The 20,402-nt window shown below is 41.8% G+C and overlaps 1 protein-coding gene across 2 annotated transcripts in view; it reads left to right on the plus strand.

Annotated features, from left to right (window-relative positions):
- RASA3 (RAS p21 protein activator 3) overlaps positions 1 to 20,402 on the plus strand; it is a 240,124-nt gene that overhangs the window by 214,262 nt on the left and 5,460 nt on the right. For both annotated transcript variants that reach the window (XM_040425082.1, XM_040425083.1), the window contains 6 exons: positions 2,765 to 2,842; positions 6,898 to 6,975; positions 7,609 to 7,682; positions 12,986 to 13,092; positions 16,201 to 16,283; positions 20,062 to 20,270. In XM_040425082.1, the coding sequence (XP_040281016.1) occupies positions 2,765 to 2,842; positions 6,898 to 6,975; positions 7,609 to 7,682; positions 12,986 to 13,092; positions 16,201 to 16,283; positions 20,062 to 20,270 (629 nt within the window). The remainder of the gene's footprint in view (positions 1 to 2,764; positions 2,843 to 6,897; positions 6,976 to 7,608; positions 7,683 to 12,985; positions 13,093 to 16,200; positions 16,284 to 20,061; positions 20,271 to 20,402) is intronic.

Consider the following 20,402-nt stretch of genomic DNA (forward strand, 5'->3'; position numbering starts at 1 on the left):
GCAAGACGGATCCTTCCTGACACACAATGTAAGTCAATGGGGACGGATCCGTTTTCTCTGACACAATAGAAAACTGATCCGTCCCCTATTGACTTTCAATGGTGTTCATGACAGATCCGTCTTGGCTATAGAAGACATAATACAACCGGATCCGTTCATGACGGATACATGCGGTTGTATTATTGTAGTGGAAGCGTTTTTGCAGATCCATGACTGATCCGCAAAAAAACGCTAGTGTGAAAGTAGCCTAAGTTATTATAGGTTGGTTATTTCAGAGCTGAATATTTCTGGAGTCTGTGTAGAAGACTATTCATTCCAAACCCTGGTGTATGGACACATTTGTTCGCTAATTTAGTGCTGTTATGCCACAATAATCAGCTTGTTAATATACACATTAGTTTGTATTTATGGCTTTGTTTGTGGCCATATGTTCATGCTGGTAAATCATAAATCAGTCCTAATGAATGAGACTTTCTGCAGCAGCTGCTCATGAGAGTTACATTAGCAGGGCACAACTGTGAACTAATGCAGTAATTGGAGATGTCTGACTGCAGAGTATTGCACACTGTTTCCAAATAAGTACTGTATATATGTTCTCCTTCATGTAAGACTGCAACATGCCGGTTTTATTTTATACCTTATCAGAGAAAAATGCCACTTTCTCGACTTATCAGACTCCTTTCCTCCTCTGCCTCCTTGTTAAACTGTTCACTCACTCTGAATCCACCCTAAATCTTGGGAAGCAAGGATGTACTGTCAGCTCTCTGAGGGATCAGATCCCATGCTTCCAATAGAAGTCTATGGTAGGGGGGAGGAAGACCTGAGTGAGAGAGAAGCAGAGAGGCACACACAAACATGAAGCTACAGCTAAGGCCTCATGCCCACGGCCATTGTTTTGGTTTGTTTGGTTCACTTCAATGGGGCCGCATCCGTTGCTCCGTTCCGTTGCCCCGCAGAAAAACTATAACTTGTCCGTTTTGCGGACAAGAATAGGAATTTTTACAATGGGCCGTCCGTTCCGTAAATTGCGGAAGGCACACGGGCGGCTTCCGGTTTTTGCGGATCCGCAATTTGCAGACTGCAAAAAACGGAACAGTCGTGTGCATGTAGCCTGCTAGTAAGTGTTTATGTCTCACAGCTAAAATGAAACAACTTTGCAAATAGTCTTGATTCCATTTTTTTACATTTGTGTCTAATGCAGACTTGTGTGTGTCCATGCTTAGACAACAAGCTCTGTGTAGTCTCACATACATGCCAACTAGGGCTGCAGTAAACGATTATTTTAGTAATCAAGTATTCTACCGGTTATATTTACGATTAACCGAGTTCTCTAATAAGAAAAAATAAATTAATAGACCGTTTTCCTTTATAAAAACTCATCAGACCCCCTGCAATCAGTCCCAACACCCTGCGTTTCCCCCTGTGCCATCGGCTCTCCCCCACCCCAGTGCCATCGGCTCTCCCCCACCCCAGTGCCATCGGCTCTCCCCCACCCCAGTGCCATCGGCTCTCCCCCACCCCAGTGCCATCGGCTCTCCCCCACCCCAGTGCCATCGGCTCTCCCCCACCCCAGTGCCATCGGCTCTCCCCCACCCCAGTGCCATCGGCTCTCCCCCACCCCAGTGCCATCGGCTCTCCCCCACCCCAGTGCCATCGGCTCTCCCCCACCCCAGTGCCATCGGCTCTCCCCCACCCCAGTGCCATCGGCTCTCCCCCACCCCAGTGCCATCGGCTCTCCCCCACCCCAGTGCCATCGGCTCTCCCCCACCCCAGTGCCATCGGCTCTCCCCCACCCCAGTGCCATCGGCTCTCCCCCACCCCAGTGCCATCGGCTCTCCCCCACCCCAGTGCCATCGGCTCTCCCCCACCCCAGTGCCATCGGCTCTCCCCCACTCCAGTGCCATCGGCTCTCCCCCACCCCAGTGCTTTCAGCTCCACTCCCCCTGTGCTATCAGATGCCATGTCCCCCACTCCCCCAGTGCCATGTTCCCCTCCATGCCATCCATTGCCATGCCCCCCTCCTCCAGTGCCTCCATGCCATGTCCCCCCCCTGTAGTTACCGCGCAGGGGTCACTACCCCGCCGCTCCCCAGTAGTCACAGCAGTAGTACCATAGTGTTAGCATTCAGGAACCTTGGAGAGCCTAGTGCTGATGCCACCCAGCTTTCCCAGGTACAGATCTCTATGGGCATCAGGCTTCCTACCTGTGTCTATGGCGGAGCGGATCCTGGTCAATGCCTCCTGGTGCTCCCCGGCCTCCAGCAGCTCAGCGATATCCTGGTGCTGCCAGCTGTTCCCGGGCACACACTTGTCGGCCAGGTGCCTGAGCTACACACAGGTCCAGCTGGGTGGGTGCCCCATGTCCCCCTGGCACAGCCAGCAGCGCTTCCTACATTCTTCCCTCAGACAGGGCCAGCAGTACGTGTGCCCGCACAGCACAGTGACTGGGTCCGGCAGGAAGCCGCGACAGCCCGGGCACCGCAGCACACACTAATTGCTTGCCTTTCATTGTAAAGTTATGTGATTCGACTAATTGTTTTCTTTGAGTAAGTCAGTTGGGTTATTACAGTAATTGTCAGGGAATAGTCATACAAAAATAATCGATTTTATGCTGGTCTACATCTAGCTGGTTTATTGCATTTGAAATTCCTGGTACAGATACCATAGCTACCTATAGCCTATAGTTTATACTTTTCAATTTTTTTTCTGTACATGTGGAGTTGTCAAGATACTGTCAATAACTGTATGTTTTCTGTATCACCAAGGACCCACAGACTTCTAGAACCTTGACTCTCATCTCCAAGACTATACAGACTTTGGGTAGCTTATCTAAATCAAAATCTGTAAGTATTTGAAATATGAAACCACAGTCTGGAACTAAAACCAGCAATTGAGATGGGAAGTTATAGATTTCATCAATATTTCATGTACTAGGAGTTGTATTTTAGCTTTAGATGATCACCATAGTAAATTGAAAAAATTGGGCTTCCTGCCCACAGATAGAGTTTGTATATAGACATGCTATGCGGTTGAGGACTTAGTTTTGCCAGTGTTAAACATTTATTTGATATATTGGCCTATTTGTAAGTTGTCTTGTGCGTCATTTCTCTGTGGTCAGCTTGTTTATTACTAGCTCACTACGATACCATCCTCAACAAGGTTATTAATCTTCCTCTCCTGCTAAGCATTATTTCATGCAGTGGAGAATGTCTCATCACCATTTGTTTATTTCAGTGGCCATTTCCCCATAGAGCCTTTATTTATGTTGAGAGCGAGCATCTGATTGTCCTCAGTGCTGGACATGGGTTATCCAAGGACATGGTACTGGCAGTTGTCATAGAACCAAGCTTTTGGCACCACTTTTCTGCTCTTCCTATGGATGGGTGAGACAGTGATTCACAGTCAGGATTCATATTTTCCTCTGTTATCAACAACAATTACTCCCTCTTTCACTGATTCAGTCTCTCACCTTGATAATCCAAACTTAGGTCTAAGAACGGTAGATTAATATTTTATTGAGACGGCAAAGATTTATTTCAAGCAGTGCTGTGTTTATCCAAGTATAAATGATTGATTCTTCTTGCACTTTGTGGATGGGAAGCCTCTGAACCATTCCTTACAGTTTATCACCTGTAGACCGAAATCTTTTATTTAGCAAGTAGCAGTCTGCGCTTAGTCTTGTAATTATGACCTGTAATTATGAAATATTCTAGCCATCATAATATCCATTAGTAAAGTTGAGAAGCATTTTTTGTAGTAACCTTTTGTGCCCTATTATATACTATAGATAAATTCAACATCAAGAAATCAGGGTTTACAGAGCATATCCTCTAAATCCGAGTAATCTTTTTTCACTGTGAGAGTAAGGCTATGTTCACAGGACAGTGAAGAAGAAATGGCCGTTAAAAATGGTTAAAAAATGGTGAAAAAAATATGTCATTATTTAACCCTTGAGTGTAGAGTATTTAAATCAAAAATAGACTCCGGGAATGGGAGGATACTTGGGATTGGTGGCTTAAGGTTCTAGATCCAGAGAATCGATTCAACACAACAGTTTTGGGTTCCAGTGTGATCCACTGAAATGTGTATATACACTGAACAAAAATATAAAGGCAACACTTTCGGTTTTTCTCCCATTTTGTATGAGCTGAACTCAAGACCCATTACTCTCAAATATTGTTCACAAATCTGTCTGTATACGACAGCGTGTTCCAGTTCCTGCCAATATTCTGCAACTTCGCACAGCTATTGAAGAGGAGTGGACCAACATTCCACAGGCCACAACCTGATCAACTCTATGCGACGGAGATGTGTTGCACTGCGTGAGGCAAATGGTGCCCACACCAGATACTGACTGCTTTTCTGACCCCCTCCCGCCAGTAAGGCAAAACTGTGCACATTTCAGAGTGGCCTTTTATTGTGGGCAGTCTAAGGCACACCTGTACAATATTCATGCTGTCTAATCAGCACCTTGATATGCCACACCTGTGAGGTGGGATGGATTATCTCGGCAAAGGAGAAGTGCTCACTAACACAGATTTAGACAGATTTGTGAACAATATTTGAGAGTAAGGGGTCTTTTGTGTATGTAGAAAATGTTTCAGATCTTTGGTTTCAGCTCATGCAAAATGGGAGCAAAACCGAAAGTGTTGTGTTTATATTTTTGTTCAGTGTATATTTAGGCTCTATTTGCTGTGGCTATTGGGGAGGGGAGGGGGAGATGGTAAGGGTTTTTTTCTTTTTCTTTTTTTTTTTTTTCTTCTTTCTCTGATCCATAATGTTATAATGGAAATAATAAAGATTCTTTTTTTTTTTAAAAAAATGGTTAAACTGTCAGTTTTTCAGAGCCATTTCAAATCCATGTGTTACATTTAAAAAAAAAATCAGATTCCTGTTTGTCTAACCGTTTTTTACCTCTGTTTGTCATCTGCCCACCATGCGTAACGGCTGTTAAAAAAAACAATGCATTTCATTGGTCTATTTTCCCCAACCCCTTTAAAACACCCACAGGATGGTTACATGATTGCCCAGGGCTCATTTCCTATTGCTTCTACTACATAGGAGGGGATTTCTCTGCCTCTCCTCAGCATCCTTTAGCAACCAATCCATTGTTAACGACTGTCAGACGGATGCCATTCTGTAGAACAGCCATTCTCTTCAATGGGGTCTGTCAAGCAGTCAGAAATAGGACGTAATATGAATATAGCCTAACCTTGATTTATGGCATCTCTAGACTTTAAATGTTCTGTTTCCCTGCAGCACCACCCCAGTGGAAAATTAAAGGGGTTGTCCATTTTTTATTTTTTTTGCAACCCCAGACCCCCCCCCACTGTGCTGGAACTGCTTTAAAGGGGTTAGCCCATGACTAATCTAAAAAATGAAAATCAGGCATCATATAGTATATGACAATCTCTTTCTAACAAAGCTAGAACCAGCTCTGTACCTCACATGGATCCAGAGATCTCCCCATTCTCTGCTCTGCTAGATTTATATCAAGGGGAGTGTCTGTTCTGCTGCAGCTAAGGGTGTGTGTCCATGCTCTCCCTATCACAGCTTAGGAGGTGTGTCCATGCTCTCCCTATCACAGCTCAGGAGGTGTGTCCATGCTCTCCCTATCACAGCTTAGGAGGTGTGTCCATGCTCTCCCTTTCACAGCTCAGGTGGCAGTTGAAGGATGAAACTGAGCATGTGCGGCCATATCAGTGGGCGGGACAAAGAAATAAGAAAAAAGACAAACAGCAGGTAGCGCTATACAGATACATTTATTGAATTGCTCAGTGGTTATGCTAAATTTTTAATTATATGCTATTATGGAAGTATTCAGATCCAGGTGCTGGTTTGAAAACTGTAGAATATTTTTTGTGGGACAACCCCTTTAAACTTCCAGCATGGAAGGGTTGTCTCGTGTGCCACTGCAGCCAATGACTAGCACGGCAGTGACATTTCCCCCAAGCCAGATGTTTACAAGTGGGCATGGAAGGGGACAATTTTTTTTAAAAAAAAGCTACTGTATATAATCCCTTATACATTGCCCATTCATATCAATGGACTGTCTGTATAATGCAGGAAAGGATAGTTCCTCCAGAGCGAGAGATGCTTTTTGTAACTGCTCTCCACTATAGCCAAGTGATGAGGGTCCTGAACAGATTCTCTGGATAACTGCTTTAACAGCTTGCCTTTCCTATAACAATCTCACAGTGAATACAGATTCCTAGTGTGTGCTAAGATTTACAAATGCTGCCGCCCTGATGTTGGGAAATTTGATCTAACAGGCACTGAAGCTTTGAGATATATGGTAGATTCACAGCTGTAAGCTTAGACTGCTTGCATGTTTATTTGAATTAGTAGACCTCTGTGCATAAAGAATAGGAACCAGCCTGTGTGTAGCCTGATCCTTCTTGCTAACCTGCAGAGAGTAGGAAATTTTGCAAATACAGTTTAGCCTGCACATTTTTATTCACTGACACCAAGCAGAGATCTTGAAAATGCTCAGGGATTGAAACTCAAAGCACAGTATATTACAAACTAGCATTACTTTTTGTTACTCAGTGATCAAAATGTATTTGCAGAAGACTAGTAGGCTTGTTTAATTACTGTACTTATCCTCAGCATTGATTTATTGGATATCCTTTAGGCTAGTTGACTCAGAGAAACACGTTTCGTGTGGGAGCTGTATCTCCCGTTATGGACACTGCTCATCTAAAGTGGATTGGCAGCATCCTAATCCTAGTGATGTTATGAATTCCGGAGTCTGTGGAGCTGTAGTCACGGCATTATGTGGCTACAGATGAGGAGCGTCCGTAACGGGAGATACAGCTCCCACATGGAGTGCGTTTCCCGGAGTGAACGCGCTCGTCTGAAACTGGCCTTACTCTTGTAACCTTCTTGATTTTTGCAGGCTAGCTTCAAAGAGACCTACATGGCTGCATTTTATGACCACTTTAATGAACAGAAGTATGCAGATGCTGTTAAGAATGTGAGTTTTTCTTGGATTGCATAGTTGCCCTGGGAAAGTACTTTACTTTCAAGCATGTTGAGCTATTGAGGACTCAACGCACACTTGTTTGATTCCCTGAATTGTTGAGACACAAAATCCAGCTTGACATAGATTTCTAAATGGCTGCTACTGCCCACCCGCCTTCTAGTCCCCCTATCCAGTGGTTTGGTCAGATGAAATGAAAAGCACAGATCTGGAAAGTAAGGGCATCCGAATGATAGCATTTTTTATCAGAATTATGTTCAATAAATGAGGACCAGCTGTATCTTTCCATTTTGTTGCATTCATCATGACCAGCTCTTGACCTATCTGGCTCACTAAATATATATGTATATCAATTTGCTAATAGTATTACATGATGGCATTGTGTGCAGTGTAAGCTTTCGTGGTTTACTACTGGATTGATTTGCTTGCTGCGAGTAGAGCCATGTGTCTAAATTGTCAGACGCAATGTACGTGATGAAGAGACCTGCTCAGAATACATTCATGCAATATGATCTAGGTTGATGGACACACATGCCACACACAGTGCCATTTCCAAAATTGGCTTGTGTTAATTCACCTCACATAGCGGTTTTGTTGGTCATTAATTCATATTCCTCATTGTTTTAGTTTCTGGACCTGATTTCCTCCTCTGGAAGAAGAGATCACAAGAGCATAGAACAACCTATTCTCCTTAAGGAAGGGTAAGATTAAGCCCAGGTTCCTTTTCTTCTCTGGACGCAATACTGTGCTTACTTCCTATAGCAATGATGGCAAGCCTTTTAGAAACGCAGTGCCCAAACTACAACCCAAAACCCACTCATTTAACGCAAAGTGCCAACATGGCAATTTAACCTGAATACTAAAAAATACCGGCCAAGTTAAGCTGAGGGAGCGTGGCTTAACATAGGCTAGAGTGAAATGAATACCTCCTAGTATTTAAAAATTCCCATTAGTGGCCCCCAGTATTGATAATTCCCCTATAGTGGCCCTCAATATTAATTTGGCCCCCAGTATTAATAATGCCCCATTAGTGGCCCCCAGTATTAATAAGGCCTCTATTAGTGGCCCCCAGTATTAATAATCCCCCCATTAGTGCCCCCTAGTATTGTTTTTCCTCCATTAGTGACCTCCAGTATTAATAATGCCCAGTAGTGACCCCCATTAGTGGCCCACAGTATAAATAATGCCCCGTTAGTGGCCACCATTATTAATATGGTCCCCAGTAAACTTAATGCCCCCATTAGTGCCCCATTAATATTGTTTTTCCTCCATTAGTGGCTCCCAGTATTAATAATGCCATCATTAGAGACCACAGTAATATCAATGCCCCCTTCTCCACTCTTCTTGCGCGATAAAAAAAAAAAACTCACCTCATCCATATGATCGCATCGCAGTGAACACTCGCTGCTTACTGGAAGCTCAGGACAAGACCTGCGCTCCAACGTTTTGCAGGTCCTGCTGCTTCCAGTCAATACTGCGAAACATCATCATGCTGGAGCACAGGTCTTGTTCCCTGAGTGTTCCCTGAGGTGCAATCAAATGGATGAGGTGAGTTTTATTTTTTTTATTTTTTTTAACACACGCAGAAGAGGGGGGCAAAGACTGTACTAATGAGCGCTCCACAATGGAAGTGCTTATTAGTAATAGTGCACAAGTGGCAACCCTACGCATGGCCGACACAGAGCCGCGTGCCCACAGAAAGGGCTCTGAGTGCTCCCTCTGGCATGCGTGCCATAAGTTCGCCACCACTGTCCTATAGCAAACAATTCCTTAAGTCTCTTTTTCCATGACTTAAACAATGACAAATCAAATCTGTTTTAATGCTATGGGCAACATATCTTTAGTTTACTCTCTATAAAAAAGACTTGTTTCGACTATGAAACCCCACCAAACCAGATGAACTAGTTAGCAAAGGTTAATATATATATATATATATTTACATATATATATATATATATATATATTAGCAAAAAGGCAGCACTCCAAAATTAGTGAAAAATGAAGAAAATGCTTTTATTCACCCGTGTGGATACGCAACGTTTCGGCTCAACACTAGAGCCTTTCTCAAGCAGTTGTACATGTGAACAGAAATATGAATTAATATTCATAATTAAACAAAAAAACAAAAATAAAGTGCTAAAAATACAATAAAAAGTGCATGGTGCCATAGTACATCATAATGTATTTATACAATAGTGCACATAATTATCATATCCCTATACATAATACAGTGAGTACACCAAATCACATAATACCATCATTAATATGCATTACAAAACATATTAAGTACCTGTATACTTCATATGCAAATGTTATTCAATGAATGAAAAGATTAGGCTCACCGGGGGACAAACAACGTGTGCACGCCGATGACAGCGTTCACCCGGCGCCAATGCGCATGTCAAGGAAAAAATAGAGGAGGCAGAGGAAAGCCAAAAGTGTATTGAGCATGTCTGACATGCACACTGCCACTCTGGAATTGGCGGCAGCCATCTTGGAAAAGGTAAAACAAAAGGGCAAAATGTTCTATAGTCAGTAATCACTGACAAGCGCCCTAGCTATTACTATGGTGCTAACACCCTATTGAAAAAGGGCAAACATGCTTGTAGAGCAATTACAGAGGGCTGGCATATATTAAATTAAACTAAATATAGGAAAGAGATGAGAAAGTAATACTGGATACTTAGGTTCTCAAGTCAACCAGAAACAGAGGGGTCTCCTCTGCAAAAAACTTGCTATCACATTAGTGCTGATTGAGAGAGCACCAGGAGTGGTGGGCAAGCCATCCACAATACGTTTACAGTGAAGGTAATCAGCGTGTTATTGTGTTCAATTTAAAATCTACATCGAGTCCCGTGGGTTTCAACGAGTTTAATTTAAAGATTCATTAAAGCTCTTTTTTATTCAAAATGTCAGATCTATTGCCACCCCTCCATAATGGGGGGACATGGTCAATTATCTGAAACTGCAGCTGATGTTCACGATGTTTGTGTTCAGAGAAATGTTTTGGCACTGGTAAATCCTGACGCTTCTTGCGAATGGTGTAGTGATGTTGGATGAGTCGAGTTTTCAGGTCAAGAGTAGTTTCACCCACATAAAGTAAATTACAGGGCCAAGATAATACATAAATGATCACTGTCACGTGTCAAAAAATGCTCAATAGGGAATGTCTCTCCCGTGACTGGATGCGTGGTCGCCTTTGATGATCAGGGGGCAGTTGACACATCTCAAGCAAAGATTTCCATATGGACAATAAAGTTTGTGTAGGGCTCACATTATATGATACATCAGCAGATACCAGTTGGTCCCTAAGATTCCTGGACCTGTTATAAGAGAATAAAGGAGAAATTGTAAATTCAGGAACACCCTTTACACACCCAGAGAGTATAGGCCAATGGCGTTTGATGATGGAATTAATGCGCAAACTGTGCTCATTATAAGTAGAAATAAAAGGAATCCTGGATCCAGAGGGGGGGGGGGGGGCTGACTGTCCTCTGTAATGTTTGTTGTCTATCAAGAGCGAGTACCCTGGTTTTCTGTGGTTGTAATATTGAATTGGGGTAACCCCTATTCCGAAATTTGTGAACCATATTATCAAGGGTACTCATAAGGATCGTGTCATCAGAAACAATTTCGTCTCACACGTAAGAATTGACTGTATGGTAGATGTCGAATCATATTTCTAGGGTGACAACTGTCATATCTAAGCAAAAAATTCTTATCAGTAGGTTTGGTAAATAATTCAGTTTGTAATCTGACATTAAGTATATTTGCAGTCGTGTCGAGAAATTCAATATGACTGAAAGAATATACAACAGTAAACTTAACCCCGGGATCGATATCATTAAGAAAAGTATGGAAAGAAAGTAAGGATTCAAGAGATCCTACACAAATGAGGAAGACGTCATTAATGTAACGCCACCATCTCAAAACATGGGAGAAATGGTGGGAAACAGGGGTCGTTGTTCCAGTGAGTTATTCTGATTGCCTGATTGGAGTCGGGAAGGGATTTTTTATTCCCCTTAAGTGGGGAAAATTGGCTTCTACCTCACAGGGTTTGTTTTTTTGCCTTCCTCTGGATCAACTTGCAGGATAACAGGCCGAACTGGATGGGCAAATGTCTTTTTTCGGCCTTATGTACTATGTTACTTATGTCAGGGCCACATTAGACCCAATGGCCAGGCCCTTCTGCTGAATATAGAAATCCTTTTGGAATAAAAAATAATTGCATCGTAGCTCAATATCCAGAAGGGACAGAATAAAATATTGAGCATCATCCGAAAACATAGAAAGGGGTAACATATTCTGTACAACCTGCAGGCCCCTGTCATGATCAATTGAAGTGTAAAGTTTTGTGACGTCAAAGGAAGCCAAAATGACATTACTCTGACCGGACAAGTCTACATTCTGTAGTTCAGTAAAAAGTCTGAAGTATCACGGATATTGGACAGTGCATCAGTGGCAAAAGAACGTAATATCTTGTCTAAAAAGATGGCTATGTGTGAGAAAATAGAACCCGTACCAGAGACAATCGGTCGCCCAGGAGAGTCTATCAGAGTTTTATGTATCTTTGGTAATATATAAATTACCGGAGTAATAGGATGTTCAACAATTAAACATTTTTCAAGATCTGAATCTATAATACCAGCCACTGATGCATCTGTAACCACAGTCCTGATTTTTCTGGCAATATCAAACTTGGGGCCACCTGAGACCCGTCTGTACAAAGAATCATCAAGTTGTCTTTGTATTTCCGAAATGTATTTAACGGTGACCATAACAACGGTAGCTCCGCTCTTATCGGCAGGCTTCATCGTTAAGCTATGGTCAGCCTTAAGTACATTAATGGCATCAATTTCCTCACGAGTCAAATTAGGATATTTGAAGGCCCTGTCTTCAATCGACTTTCTAAGGTCATCAATATCATTTTTAACAGCAGAAATAAAGGCATCAATGGCAGGAGCATTAAGATAAGAACAGGCATAAAGCAACTTTTATTACTCAGATTGAACTGGCCAAGTGTCATTTCAGACCCCTTGGGCAGTCCAATCCAACTAATCTTTTGATCCATTAATTGAATAATCATTTGCATATGAAGTATACAGGTGTAATCATGTTTTGTCATGCATATTAATCATGGTATTATGTGATTTGGTGTACTCACTGTATTATGTATAGGGATATGATAATTATGTGCACTATTGTATAAATACATTATGATGTGCTATGGCACCATGCACTTTTTAAGGCACTTTATTTTTTTATTTTTTTTAATTATGTATATTGATTCATGATTCATTGCACATGCACTTTGTGTGTGTGTGTGTGTGTGTGTGTATATATATATATATATATATATATATTATATATATATATATATATATATATATATATATATATATATATGTGTGATCTGTTCACATGTATAACTGCTTGAGAAAGGCTCTAGTGTTGAGCCGAAACATTGCGTATCCACATGGGTGAATAAAAGCATTTTCTTCATTTTTCACAGATTTTCGAGTCCTGCCTTTTTGCTACTTTGTGTATTGGGCAATAGTCTAGTCCCTTCGGGCGTGCACCCTTTTTGTTCAAGTTGGATGTAGTACTGCCATATTTTTGCTATATATATATATATATATATATATATATATATATATATATATTCAGTAGGGCAGCAGCAGTCAGCGTGGAGCACATCTCTAAAGTTATGTAAACAGAAGACGGAGCATTGCGAAGACACAAAATGGGCTATTTTTCTAATAGAAATGTACAATTTCAGTAATTAAAGTATATTACAAAAATGGTCAGTATCACTTCCCCTAAACATTACAAAAAATAAGACACATTAAACTTTGAAATTTCCACCTTGCTAATTCTTGTACTGTATATTTTTAGTAATGTGCATGCTCTCTGAAATGTAGTAATGGTGTATTTCACAGTTTGATGTTATCTTTTTAATGTGTGCTGTCCTTAATAATGATTTATTCTTGTAATCATTACATAGATTTATGATCAAAAGAGCTCAAGGGAGGAAGCGTTTTGGTATGAAAAATTTCAAGAAGAGATGGTTTCGACTAACCAACCATGAGTTTACATACCAGAAAGGCAAAGGTAACTCGTGCAAAGATTTCTTTTTTAAAGTATAATCTTAAGTGTGGAGATTAAGTTGTTGCTTAAATTATAGCTGCTGAACTATAAAGCCCTTTTAGACACTTGTATCCACATTCTTTAAATTATGTTTATTTTAAACACTTTTAGAATCTAGAAGCTCGACCCTCACTTTTGTTTGCCCCTCCCACAACTTTTGAGTAAAATTGGTCTTAGGTTGGTCATACATTAGGAATTTGTTCATGGTTGGTCTGTGAAAGTTGTAATCTCTGCCACAATATCAGGCTTTGTCTTGACTTCTACTGATAAGATGCAAATCTGTTGTATGGCACGAATGACATTTCATCTCCAGCACCTGAAACAACATAAAAAAAAAAATCCAAGAGGCCAAATCTATTTTAGAGAGATATGTGCCATCGACATCTGTCATACTTGTTCATTTTATGAAGAGGCACAGATGGTTGGCCGAAATGGTGGAAATCAGCCTTTTAAAATCTTTCCTGTATGGCCGGCACTAATGCACCACGAAATATATAAGCAATGCCTCACCAGACATGTCAGAAATAGGTTTATTGTTTGCAAAAAAAACAGCCAATTCATGTGCTTTTCCTTGACAATGCCCATCCTTAACTCTCTTAACGACCAGGCAGGCCAGCCCTTTTTGGTCCGTTAATGACCCAATTTTTTTTTTTGCATTTTCCTTGCATTCCAAGAGCGGTAACTTTTTTACTTGTGTGAGGACAGCATTTGTGCCATTGTTCTTTGCATTTTATTACTGTTTAACATGCAATGTGTTAAAAATAATATGTTAACTTTATTCTGTGGGTCCCTATGAATGCAGCGATACCAAATTTGCATAGTACTTTTTTACATTTTATTACTTTTGTACAATAAAAAAACTATTTTGTAAAAAAAAAAGACCCATAGCTTTTATTTTTATATAATTTAGTGACTAATTAAAAAAAAATGTAAAAAAATTTTGAAGTGAGGAATAGAAACAGATTGCTAGTCCGCTATTTTTTTTTAATGCAATACGCAGTTCAGTGTAACTAGTAAGTTACTTTATTCTATAAGACGTTATAATTGTACTGATACCAAGTATGTATATTTTTATGGTGAACAAATTAAAAATAATAAAATCGTTTTAATATTTTTTTGGGGGGGGTACTTTTATTACATTTTATTCAACATACCATATTTATGCTTTATAAGGCGCCCCCAGGTTTAAAATCAGAAAAAATAATATTTCATCAGACCCCCAATCTTCATTAGACCGCCAATCTCCAGCAGACCTCAGTTCAGACCCCCAAACTTTATAAAACCTCAGATCAGACCCCCAATCTTTATCAGACCTCAGATGACCCTCAATCTTTATTAGACCACAGATCAGACCTCCAAACTTTATAAAACCTCAGATCAGTCCCCCAATTTTAATCAAACCGCAGATCAGACCCTTCAATCTGTATCAGACCTCAGGTCAGACCCTCAAATTTATCAGACCTCACATCAGACGTCCAATCTTTATTAGATCTCAGATCATACCCCCAAACTTTATTAGACATCAGATCAGAACCCCCCCCCCAATCTTTATTAGACCTCAGATCAGAACCCCCCCCCCCCCCAATCTTTATTAGACCTCAGATCAGCCCCCCTCCCGATCAGACTCCAAATCCTTTATCAGACCTCAGATGAGACATAAAATAAATGAACTTACCTCTCCTGCTCTGGACAGCGCTCTTCATGCACTCACTACTCCCTGGCCTTCTGCCAGCCCCATGCTGTACTGTTCCCTGATGTCGCAAAGCTCATTAGTATTTGCTTTATAAGACCGTTTTAGGGGGGGAAATGCATCTTCTAAAGTACCCCCCAAGACTTGAAGCTATGATCCTTTGATCGCTTGTATAATCCTTTAAAATACATAGAATTCCAAAGCATTATAGCTCCAGCTGTCATAGTAACGCATTGGTACCCTGCGATTGCATTGTGGGAGCCAAAGGCTAGAAGCGTCATCTAAGCAGTTAAACTGCCGGGATTGGAGCTAGATCCTGTTGCAGCAGGACCTGGCTGTGTAATACAATGCAAAACACCCTCTCTTTGGGACCTTGAGCAGTGCTCCTGAGATCCTGATGTATGTATATGCCATGTTGCACCTGCTCATGATGGATACAACTGTCATGGGTCATTAAGGGGTTAAACAGGACCTGTTCCTACCTTTCCACTTATGAAATAAACACAACAGATTGAAAAGGTCCCCTAAACAATGCTAACTCATAACAGTACAGTGAATTAAAGGATAACTGTCGTATTATTATTTTTTTGGAGTATTGGATTGTGGTGATTAATATCACCTTGGTGGCCCTATTTCAACTTTTCACTGTGTATTCAATTACCCCTTAATTCCACATTTTTGTTCCCTGTACTGCCTACTTTTACCTGTGCTTAAAATAGGGTTGCTAGGCATGGTCCGTCTATCTGTTGAAGGATGGAGCACGCAGCAGCGTGCAGGCTCACATTACTGACAGCCAGGGACTGTAAGTAAATGATTAAAGCCAGGTCCTCCCCATCAGCTGATAACAGTGCCTGGGCTGTGTGCACGTCTCCCTGTCCCTGCGCTTGGCAGACGCTCCCTCACTCGGCAGAGCTGGAGAAGGCAGAGTTGAAGCAGCACAGACCAGGGAAGGGAGATCTGCCATCTGCTCAGTGTATAAATGAAAGCAACATGTGGTAAGAGGACCCCTTTGTGCTGCAGGAGATTAACCCTTTAGGGGGGAGGGCTCTGGTTACTGACACTTTTGGGGGGCTATTGTTACTGGCTAGTGAGGGCAGGCGGGATTAGCCTCAGGATGAGGGCAGTGGCGGTCATCTTAGCTGAATAGTGAAATTGCAGTTTTATGCAGACTGGTTGTTAAAGGCTGAATCTTATTAAATATGGGGTAAGTCAGTCTAATAGTAACTGATTCTGGAATATCATGTTATTAGTAACTACATATATGAAAATTGAAATTAGGGTCTAAATGTGACAGTTATCCTTTAAATAAATTAAAATGCAAAGGGGTAACCTACTACTGTGTGTACCTATGATTGAATCGTTGCTGTGCTTGTTTCTTGTAGGTGATCACCCACTCTGCAGTATTCCAATTGAAAACATTTTAGCCGTAGAAAGAGTAGAAGAGGAGTCCTTCAAAATGAAGAATGTAAGTAAAAAACTAACCTTGTTGGGTCCCAAATATAAGTTTTATATATATATTTAAAAAAAACTATTATTCATTATTAAATAGCCAGTCTATGTGGAATCTACAATAATAAAATGACACTCTTTGAATTAACTTTTTATTTTAGGGGTTTTTTATTTTGAAAACAAAATCATTAAATAGCCATCAGTCGTCTCATTGTTGTCACAGGGCAGGATAACAATGAAAGGAAGTATGTAAATATAGATAACCGCATTGACAATAGGTGATGAGCACATCTTGCCTTCTCTCCTTGCTGTGCTGTAGCTATGATGCATGCCCACAGTATTCTCTAGACTTATTTTCTGACTGAGGGTTTTTATGGCCTGGTGCTGGCTGTAAAGCAAATCCTTGTATGGATGTTTATAGCTAGAGCAGCACCTTGAGAATATTGTTGTCACTGTATAATGTAAGTGTAAGTGTGCACCTCATTGTGGACGCATTTATAATTCAGATGCACCAAAAAGAATGACTTTGTTTGACCTCCTCAATGTTTACTGGTGTTAAAGAAGAATGTGGACGTGGCCAGTTTTTGTCTACCTTTTTAGATACATTTATGAAGCCGGATTGTGGGAAATCCCCCTGCGCTACCGTTGTATAAGTGCGTTGACCTACCTAAAGGGAAGGTCCGCTGCTCGGTATTCTATTTGGCTCCTGTTGTCCCCCTTAATTGGAATGATATATGCTACAAACGTATATCGCCCGTATGGGTGATATAAGATACCGGCGCTGGGTGACGGACTTAATAGCGCTCCCAATATAGAGCTTTATGGTTCTTTACTAGTTCTCCCTTTTCGTTGTAGCGCCTGTAGTCTGAAGGGTATACTAAAATTGCCCTTTCAGTGTCCAATATAAAAAATAGGAGTATTCTCAGATACTTGTAGGAGTACTGCGATAAACATAAAAGTAAAAGTGTACACTGATGTTGCTCTGTGCGGTCAATTACCTGCTTGAGGTCTTCTGTGGACTTAGGAGTTGCCGTCCTTATCTCCTCCTACTTGGTATTCTTCTCTGTTGGGATGCTGCAGAGAGCGTCCTCTTCGTTCACCTCCTGACACCAGCGCTGCTCCGGCCGGCAGCACGCGCCGTGTGGGGGAACCTGTGAGAAAGTTGCCCGGGAAACCACTATTGGTGACGTCACCGTGGAAGATACTGAAGCCTCCGTAGGTCAAAAAGCATCCGACACGTTTCAGAGCCTTATTTTCCTCTCCGGCCAAAAATTCTGAACACTTGCCAGGAATGCGGCATTCATTTCTATTGAAATGCATTAAAATTGCCGCATTGACGTTTTTGCAGATGACACCGGAGAGACAGATCCGGTATTTCAATGCATTTGTTAGACAGATCCGCATCCGGATCCGTCTGACAAATGCCATCCGTTTGTGTCCGGATTGCCGGATACGGCAGGCAGTTCCGGTGACGGAACTGCCTGCCAGAATCCTCTGCCGCAAGTGTGAAAGTACCCTAAAACGGACAAGAATAGGATATGTTATATTTTTCTTGCGGGGCTACGGAACGGACATACGGATGTGGATAGCACACGGTGTGCTGTCAACATTTTTTGCAGACCCATTGAAATGAATGGGTCTGCATCCTATCCGCAAAAAAAATAAAAATAATAAACGGACACGGAAACAAACAACGTCCGTGTGCATGAAATTTATTGCGTTAAGGATATACCGCGATAAATACCCATTTAGAAGAAAAAACACTCAAAACATGTACTTGTGTTTCCTTGTTTCCCCCATACAGTAATATCTTAGTTGCCCCACCAAGAACAGGGTCAATGTCCCCCCTCCCAATATGATGGAGCGGCCGGTCAGGCATGCGTCCTGCTGCTCCATTCATTCTCTATGGGAGTGCCGGAGATAGCACTGATCAGCCATCTTCAGCACTACTATAGAAAATGGGACATGCTAGCGGAAAACCCTGATAAATGGGTTGTTCAGAGTGTGCTCATAATAGGTGCACATTGTCAAAAAAGGCTCCATGGCATCATACTGTAAACATGTCTTTCAGCCAAAACCTAAAAAAGCTGCATGCATTCCGCATTTTATGGAACGTCTGGCCCATAATAGAAGTCCTATCCTATCTTTTGGGGGGACAAGGTGCCAAAAAAATGGCAAATCAATTTTTTATTTTTTTATTTTCTGTTACAGCGTTCACCGCATAGGAGATATTTTTTTATATTTTAATAGTTCTGACTTTTTTGGACGTGGCTGTACCTAATGTTTTTTTTTATTGTTTATTTTATATGTGAAAGGGGATGATTTAAACAAGGGCTAGAGCCCTTGTCCTGATCACCCTTATAGAGCTCTATTAGGGTGAATAGGATTTTACACCATCCCTGCTGTCCTGTGCTTTGTGCTCACAGCAGCAGGGAGCTGACCATGGCAGACATGGATGGCTTCAGTAGCGTACTAGCTGCCATGGTAACCGATCGCAGCCCTGCGATTACACTGCTGGGGCTCCGATTGGAAGCTTCCACTGTGCTACCAATGAATATCTTAGGAGAAAGGGGGGGGGGGGGGTGACTGTGGCTACTGGTCTACCAATGAGGATAATACTGAGGGGGGGAGGCCACTGTGCCACCAATGAAAAATATTAGCATTTTAATTCAAATGTACACGGCGGGTGCTGGCCATATCACACAGCTGCCCCCCGGCCTCCATGAACCGTGCCATCCCACCGAACCGTGTCAATTAACCCCTCAGGTGCTGCACCTGAGGGGTTAATTGATGGGTTTGCGGGATGGCCGTGCTCTGTCATTAAGGCCGTCAACATTTGTATTAGTGGGTTAATTAGATTTATTGGTGGCGCAGTTCGGTCCCCCTCACTTTTTGGTGCTATTGTTATTGGTGGCAGTGGCAGCTTCACAGCCCCTCCCCTCTCATTGGTGGCAGTGGCGGCAGCATCACAGTGGGGAGGGACTCTCTCCTTCTCCACTGTGGCTAGCGGGCATATTGTTGTAATGTGCGCTGGACGCATAGAAGCAGTCAGCACTGTGACGTGTGACTGCCTCTATGATGTCCCTAAAATATTGCGGTAATTAAGAAACAGCGATATCGCCATTTCTTAATACCGCGGTATATCATGAATGCCGGTATATTGCCCACCCCTTTGTGGGTGTAGAGTAGACCATAAAAAGATGCACCAGATTTATCATCCAGCATTAGTCACTATGATAAATATGCTGCATTTTCAGACTGTCTTTCTACAATTATTATTTCTACAAATTAGACAGGATTGGTAAATGTGGGCCAAGATGCAGTAGTTTAATTGGTAAAAAAGTGAGACATTCAAGTGTCCATGGTATAACAAAGCTCCACCCGTGACAAAATAATTAAACAACATATACTCGCCACTTATCCCTGTCATTTCCAGCTTTGGTTCTCACTCCCAGTGGTGACATAGCAAGTGACCTCTGCAGCCATTCTCTGATCTCAGTGGTCCTGGCTGCAGCAATCACATTCCATATAGAGCTACATCTGCAGCCTGTAAACAGAAATATGATGTGAGAACAGGAGCAGCACCACTGAATATTGAAGAGAAAAAAGTAGACCACTCCACTACCTGTGACCAGAGAGACCCCTGGAGTGGTAGTGTTACTTTTTGGTAGAATGCATTGCTGTGAGTTAATCATTTTTAAATACATGGTGACTAAGCATAGAGAGGAGATTACATGGAGGGATGAGGTGAGTTAGCATGGTAATCAGAAGATGTGTTTGTGATGTTATTTTAGATGTTTCAAGTCATTCAGCCTTCAAGGACCTTGTATATTCAAGCAAACAACTGTGTTGAAGCTATGGACTGGATAGACATCCTCACCAAAGTTAGCCAGTGTAACCAGAAACGCCTCACTGTTTACCACCCCTCAGCCTACCTGAATGGGCACTGGCTGTGTTGCAAGGCTACCTCAGAAAATGCTCCTGGCTGCAGTCCATGCACAGGGTAAGGAAATGTGTTGCTTCTACTTGATTGTCTTTGCCCATGACAGCTACTGGTAGAATTATTTCATGATGATGGTAGTTTTGATTTGAACCCAGACAATTTAAATATGAATTTTCTCCCTCCCATTCAGGT

Source organism: Bufo bufo, chromosome 3 (genome assembly GCF_905171765.1).
Source record: "Bufo bufo chromosome 3, aBufBuf1.1, whole genome shotgun sequence".
Lineage (NCBI taxonomy): Eukaryota > Metazoa > Chordata > Amphibia > Anura > Bufonidae > Bufo > Bufo bufo.